Source organism: Ictalurus punctatus, chromosome 29 (assembly GCF_001660625.3).
Source record: "Ictalurus punctatus breed USDA103 chromosome 29, Coco_2.0, whole genome shotgun sequence".
Taxonomy (NCBI): Eukaryota; Metazoa; Chordata; class Actinopteri; order Siluriformes; family Ictaluridae; genus Ictalurus; species Ictalurus punctatus.
In genome coordinates, this window is record NC_030444.2 from 13,092,687 (window position 1) to 13,100,186 (window position 7,500).

Below are 7,500 nucleotides of genomic sequence, written 5' to 3' on the forward strand. Positions count from 1 at the left end.
GAGTTTATCAGACACACACACCACCACCGACTGTATCACACACAACTACAGACAATAAATAAATAACAACAACGTACGTTATTAAGCAGCTCAATAAATTCCCCACCCACCGAGAGTTTCAGGGGTTAATATTCCTCAGAATAATCCCGGATCGCTTTACAAGACACTCATTTATTAAAGATGGACGTGTTTCGACGTGCAGAATGGCCCCTCCCTGCGCCGAACAGGTTATTAGCTAGCTAAATTACCCGTGTACGCTAACATTACCTCGCTGGCCTACAATTAACTCAGCGTCTGCTCGTAAACCGTTGCGTGCTCGGGGGGTTTAAAAAAAAACCCCGTTTCAGTTTGGGGTGAAGATTTCTTGTTTTGCGAGTCGAGTAGTGAATATTAATGAGCGTCGGGGGAGCGGCTTTATGAATATTCATGACGTGTGGGTGGTCTGAGCGAGACGCAGAGAAACACAGTCCGTCACCGCGGGTTAGAAACGTTAAACGTTAGACTTTTGCGTTGAGGATAGTTTCCCGGAAATGTTCCAGAGCGAAAACTTGTTTGTTTGTTTGTTGTTGGTTTTTTTTTTAGTTACAGCGCAGTCTTAAGAAAATATATAGCGTAAACGTAAACATTTTTCCGACAGTCCCGTCCGGAATTCATCACTTTACAGTTTATGGTTATTTTCCGTCCGGTTCTATAAGCGACGAATCACACTGCCGGGTAGATTTTTAAAACGCGCGTTTCTGACGTGAATCTGTGGTTTCGTGGTCGACCCGTGATCCGTACAGACTCCGCCCATGCGAGTCGCGGATTAATCGCAAAGTTTAACCGTGGTAGAGCGAAAGAGCGTTTTACTGCCGATGTTACTTTTTAAAGTAATCAAAGTACAAGAATGCTCTGAAAATGTTTTTTTTTAATTATTATTATTTATTTATTTATTTTAAACACGCTTCTGGTTAAGTGCAGTGTTTGGGGTTTATTTATACCCTAGGCTTTCATATAAGCAGAGTCGGCTATCGTGTGTTAAACGTGATGAACCGTACTTTTATTTTGTTCTACTTTTATTTTGTCACTTTATTTAACTGTGTTCATCAGTTGCACGCGATTTAATCGAGTTACGTTAACACCCGGTTGTCGTAAATCCAACATGATTCGGTCGTGTCTTCTCCAAGTAAAATTCGAACTCCGCTCTGTCCTGAACTGAGGTTCGAACCCGGGTCACGGGCGTTCTGCGACACCAACGTTAACGCCGTAGTTCTAGTTCCTGTCAGTGGCCGGGACCTTGAGAGATTTCATACTGTAATCGGTTCGCCTTCGTGCTACGTGAATCGATCGTGTTCCCGCTGTGTAATTCTATCTAGTAAATAGAAACTTGTCTGAATGAAGTTTTTTTTTTTTTTTTTTATAAGAAAGCAAGGGGTGAGTTAAGTGCTGAAGGAAGAGGTGGGTCTCTAGCCGTTTTTTTGGAGATAGTGACGGATTCTGCGGTCCGGATTGAGATCGGAAGTTCGGTTTGAAGGTTCTGGAAAGGAACTACGAGGCGTCGGTCGTTAACTAATCGTAGGTCTCATGAGAGAACATAAACCTCAAGGAGAGTATTGAGGTAGGGCGGTGCTGTTCCAGACAAGGACCTGTACGTGACCATCAAGACCTTGAATTCGGTGCGGGCGGCTACAGGAAGCCATTTTTACATTATTGAAGGGTTTTATACCAAACATAATGTAAAGTTCTGCCGGAAATATGGTTCTACGGTTTAGTGTATTTAGCCTACATTGAATACACATACCAATTATGGGTCAAAACATGGCTAAATCTGTCTGAATTACAAAAGCCCGAAGTGCTGCTAAATGAAGAAGCCGTTTGGGAGCCGAAAGAGCCGGTTCTTATTGCTGAGCTGAGCCAAATGATCCGGATCACTAAAGAGAGCCGGAATTCCCATCACTGCCGAGCACAAGTGCTAACTGAGAGGTGAATTAACGAGTCGAGACTTCAAAAACGGGAATCGATTCAGGGAGTGAAGTGATTCGTGAAGAATCAACTCGGTGAGTGAAGTGATTCGTGAAGGCGTCCGCGCAGAACGCGTGAAGAATCGACTCAGAAGGCAGAGGGGCGCGCTCTCTCTCTATCTCTCTCACTTTCGCTCTCTCTCTCTCTCTCTCTCTCTCTCTCTCTCTCTCTCTCTCTCTCTCTCTCTCTCCCCACCCCTCCTCTCGGTCTTTCCTCCTCCTCCTCCTGTTCCTTCTTCTATCGCAGTCCTTCGTGGACGCTACACGGAGAGCGGACTGAGTCTGAGTCGCGCGCCGTGTGTGTGTGTGCAGGATACAGTGTGGATTATCCCCCGCCTTTGGTTGGGTTCTCTTATTCTTTTTTTTTTCATTCTCGTTTGGATTCCGTGTGTCAGCACCGTGTCCGGTTCCACCGCTCACCGAGAGAGAGAAGGAGAGGGAGGGAGAGAGAGAAGGAGCATGTCCGCGTCCGCCGCATCGCACACGGGTTTCGGTCTACCTGAACACACACACACACGCTCCGAGCCGCAGTAGCAATTAAATTCCCTATATAAATAAACAAATAAATAAAAGCAACCGGAAACCGGAACCTGTTCTCGCCTGAGCACCGGTGCGCGGATCTACAGCAGCAACCATGGGCTTCTACGGCACCTTAAAGATGATTTTTTACAAAGTGAGTACCGGCTGTGTGTGTGTGTGTGTGTGTGTCTCTCTCCCTCTCTCTCTCTCTCTCTCTCTCCCTCCCTCCCTCTCTCTCTCTCTCTCTCTACCTCCGCCCTTGAGAGCGCACCATGAGCGGATTTGATTTACGGAGCGTGCGGCACGACGCGCAATTTTATGGCCACTGCGGAAAATATTCATCCGGATATCCGTCTTTTATTTCTTCATTTATTTATTTATTTAGTTGCGGGGGTGTTTTTTTTTTTTTCCGGGGGTGGGGTGCTATTTATATCCTGTTCGAGGCGTGGCTGCGATGTAGAGCCTATAGCTGAACATATAGTGTTATAACCGCGCTATAGACGTGCGTAATAGTCATATAACGCGCTGCGTACGCGTCGGTACGCACATACTCTCCCGCACCACGAGCAGATTGTGTCGGGATTATAACCAGTGATGATGTGTATATGTATATAAATCAGTGTGTGTTGGATGAGTATGTATATTTCTTGACTTTACTGAAGCCATCTGGCCATCAGCATCACTGCACCTGCGTTCATTGGAGCTCACACACACACACAGATATATAATAAATATATATATATATATTCAAGACAAGTCTGGTGTTTATAAGGACGTGGATCACAGCAATATTTCTCACACTTCAGTATTGAATCTGTGCATATAGAAGTTCTATAGATGTTCCACAGAGTGATATCCTGTTGAGCATGTTCAGTGTGAACACTGTGTCCTGGTGAAGTGTGTGTGTGTGTGTGTGTGTGTGTTGGAGCAAAACAGAATGAATATTGATTACAGATCGAGTTCTATAACGCACCCGTACGTATTTATCATCCCGTACCAACCAAACTGGAGCGCGAGGCCCTAATCGCAGACGAGTGCACGTCTGAGATTTGGAACGCTGCATGTAATCAAGGCACGGAGGATTTGCGTCAGTTTACAGGACAGTAGAGAGAGAGAGAGAGAGAATGCTGATTCGACATACAGCAAATACGCATTGTTAAAAATATTTATTTTTTTAAATCAGCTAGGTTGTAAGTTTATCCCAAAAATGTATCTGGTTACCATGAGCAACCGTGAGTGTTAGTATCCTAGATCGTCGTTCTGTTTGAACTTTATTCATAAGTTCAAGTTCTCCGACATCCCATAATTCCTTCCGCTGTGGAGCACGCCTGCCTCGCTAGCTAACATCGTTTAATCTGGTCCTGATGAACCGTTTGTGTTTACCGATTGATGTTTCCCATGGCTACATTTTGTTATCTAGGCTAATGTAATTTGTAATCTGCCCTCATGTGACCACACGCTTAATGCAGGTTTAATGCTGTGTTCAACAGCTGGAAACCTTCAGAAGAGTTTTCTCTTACTTAACATCAGCAGCAGCGCTTAGAGTTAAATCCTTACATTAGATGTTAAACTCCTCGCTATTACTCGTCATTCAACATTTAGGGTTTTTTTTTGTTTGTTTGTTTTTGCTTGTACACTTTGAAAAGTTTAAAATTTTCTTTGTAAAGCACTTAGCTTTGTTTTAGTGTACGGAAGTATGTGTATATAAAGTTTACTGTTAATTCTAATCAAAGTATTAGTTGTTGTAATAACAGTGCTATTAAAGGTGTAGTTATTTTTAATAGTTGTAGTTATAGTAGTAATAATAGTAGTATGATTGTTACTGTAGTAGTACCAATAGTAATAGTATATTATTGTAGTAGTAGTATGATTATTATTTGAAGTAGTAACAGTAGTATGATTATTATGTGTAATAGTATATTATTGTAATAGTAATAGTGGTAGTAGTATGATTATTGGTAGTAATCATAGTAAGTAGTGTGATTATTATCTGTCGTCTTAATAGTAGTAGTATGATTATTTGTAGTAGTAGTAATAGAATTATGATTATTATTTGTAGTAATAACAGTAGTATGATTATTGGTAGTAGTCATAGTAAGTAGTACTGTGATTATTATCTGTAGTAGTAACAATAGTAAGAGTATAATTATTATTTGTAGAAGTAGTAATAGTAGTATCATTAGTTGAATTTGATCATTATTAGTAATAGTAGTAGTATGGTTATTATTCTTAGTAGTAGTAGTAGGATTATTCTTAGTAGTAGGATTATTATTAGTAGTAGTACGATTATTATTAGTAGTAGTAGTAATAGTAGGATTATCCTTAGTAGTAGTAGGATTAATTTTAGTAGTAGTAGGATTATTAGTAGTAGTAGTATGATTATCTTAGTAGTAGTAGGATTATTCTTAGTAGTAGTACTAGGATTATTCGTAGTAGTAGTAGGATTATTATTAGTAGTAGTAGGATTATTATTATTAGTAGTAGTAGTAGTAGGATTATTATTAGTAGTAGGATTATTATTATTATTAGTAGTAGTAGTAGTAGGATTATTATTATTATTATTAGTAGTAGTAGGATTATTATTAGTAGTAGTAGGATTATTATTAGTAGTAGTAGTAGTAGTAGTAGGATTATTATTAGTAGTAGTAGGATTATTATTATTATTAGTAGTAGTAGTAGGATTATTATTAGTAGTAGTAGGATTATTATTATTATTAGTAGTAGTAGTAGTAGGATTATTATTAGTAGTAGTAGGATTATTATTATTAGTAGTAGTAGTAGTAGTAGTAGGATTATTATTAGTAGTAGTAGGATTATTATTATTAGTAGTAGTAGTAGTAGGATTATTATTAGTAGTAGTAGGATTATTATTAGTAGTAGTAGGATTATTATTATTATTAGTAGTAGTAGTAGTAGGATTATTATTAGTAGTAGTAGGATTATTATTATTAGTAGTAGTAGTAGTAGGATTATTATTAGTAGTAGTAGGATTATTATTATTATTAGTAGTAGTAGTAGGATTATTATTAGTAGTAGTAGGATTATTATTATTATTAGTAGTAGTAGTAGGATTATTATTAGTAGTAGTAGGATTATTATTATTAGTAGTAGTAGTAGTAGGATTATTATTAGTAGTAGTAGGATTATTATTATTATTAGTAGTAGTAGGATTATTATTATTAGTAGTAGTAGTAGTAGGATTATTATTAGTAGTAGTAGGAGGAGGAGGATTATTAGTAGTAGTAGTAGTAATAGTAGGATTATCCTTAGTAGTAGTAGTAGTAGTAGTTGTAGGATTATTAGTAGTAGTATGATTATTCTTAGTAGTAGTAGTAGTAGTAGTAGGATTATTCGTAGTAGTAGTAGGATTATTATTATTATTAGTAGTAGTGGTAGTAGTTTGATTATTCTTAGTAGTAGTAGTAGGATTATTCGTAGTAGTTGTAGTAGGATTATTATTAGTAGTAGTAGTAGGATTATTCTTAGTTGTAGTAGGATTATTCTTAGTAGTAGGATTATTCTTAGTAGTAGTAGAATTATTCTTAGTAGTAGTAGAATTATTCTTAGTAGTAGTAGTAGGATTATTCTTAGTAGTAGTAGTAGTAGTAGGATTATTCTTAGTAGTAGTAGTAGTAGTAGGATTATTATTAGTAGTTGTAGTAGTAGGATTATTCTTAGTAGTAGTAGTAGGATTATTATTCTTAGTAGTAGTAGTAGGATTAGTAGTAGTAGTAGACATTAGTTGTACTAGGGGCTCTGAGTGCTGAAAGTTCTTGAATCTTGAAATAACCTGTTAGATCAGAGTTCAGCGTTTAGTAGAAATGGGAGCAGTGTTAAAGCTCTTTTGACTGAACTTAAAGCTAGATGCAGTGGTTCTAGAGCCCTACACACACACACACACACACACACACACACACACACACACAGTAATTTCAGGTATTGTACAGGGAATCCCCACTGAGACTGGTGTGTGGTTTTCAGAGGAGCCCTGCATACTGACAACAAGGCAATAAAAAAAATAAAAGGGAAATGAAACCAACAGCAGCAGATTAGACACGGGAATATTCCATGAATAAAACAATCCAGTACGGTTCAACAAAGCATGCATAAAATAAAATAAGCAATCTCGCACAGGACCGAATTAAAGCACACAGCCGGTCATAAAATGAAAAATCAGAACCATAAAAATGACTATTCAGGAAGATTCGTTTAAGCGTCTGAACTTTAGGATGGGTTTTAAAACTCGTTAATTAAATCTGCAGCTGAGCGTAGAATCAGAAATCCAATCCAAACAACATGAAACGTGATCTGTTCTGTGTAAAACGGATCATTTATCTCTGGAAAGAAGTGACTTCTACTCACTAGAACCTGTAGGCCAGATCCAACATGCCATGCTTCGACTATCTAATCTCTCTCACACACACACACACACACACACACACACACACGCACACAATGTATATGAGGTCACCTCTGAGTACACACTGTGCATTCAGAGCTCCAAACCGTCCTGTTATACAAACAGACAGAAAAGAATGTTTATAACTCTTATGAGGGCGTTTGTGTGTGTGTGTGTGTTTGTGTGTGTGTGTGTACACCGAAGCATCATATGAGCACTGCTTGACTCTGATCCTTTGTTATGGAGTCTCATATTAGCTCATTGGTTTATATACAATATTAATAATAATGTGAAGATTTAAATGTCCCTAAAAGACATTGACTGTGCCTTGAAGAGAGAGAGAGAGAGAGAGAGAGAAATGAGGAAAGGAAAGAGAAGGGACCGACATAAAAAAAGAAACAAAAACTGAAAAAGAAAGATAAAACTGAACAGAAAGAAAAAAGATGAGTTGATGAAAGATAGAGCGGACGTCTGAAAGAATAGAGACACACAGTGATGGACAGAGCGGACGTCTGAAAGAATAGAGACACACAGTGATGGACAGAGCGGACGTCTGAAAGAATAGAGACACACAGTGATGGA

The 7,500-nt window shown here is 38.4% G+C and overlaps 1 protein-coding gene across 3 annotated transcripts in view; it reads left to right on the plus strand.

Moving 5' to 3' along the window:
• fbxw7 (F-box and WD repeat domain containing 7) overlaps window positions 1-7,500 on the plus strand; it is a 113,482-nt gene that overhangs the window by 86,224 nt on the left and 19,758 nt on the right. Inside the window, exon 1 of one of the 3 annotated variants that reach the window (XM_053677471.1) lies at window positions 2,214-2,673. The exons of the other annotated variants lie outside the window; for them this stretch is intronic. Coding sequence (XP_053533446.1) covers window positions 2,635-2,673 — 39 coding nt within the window. The 5' untranslated portion in view covers window positions 2,214-2,634. Of the gene's footprint in view, window positions 1-2,213; window positions 2,674-7,500 lie in introns of those variants that run through there. 3 annotated transcript variants of the gene reach the window in all.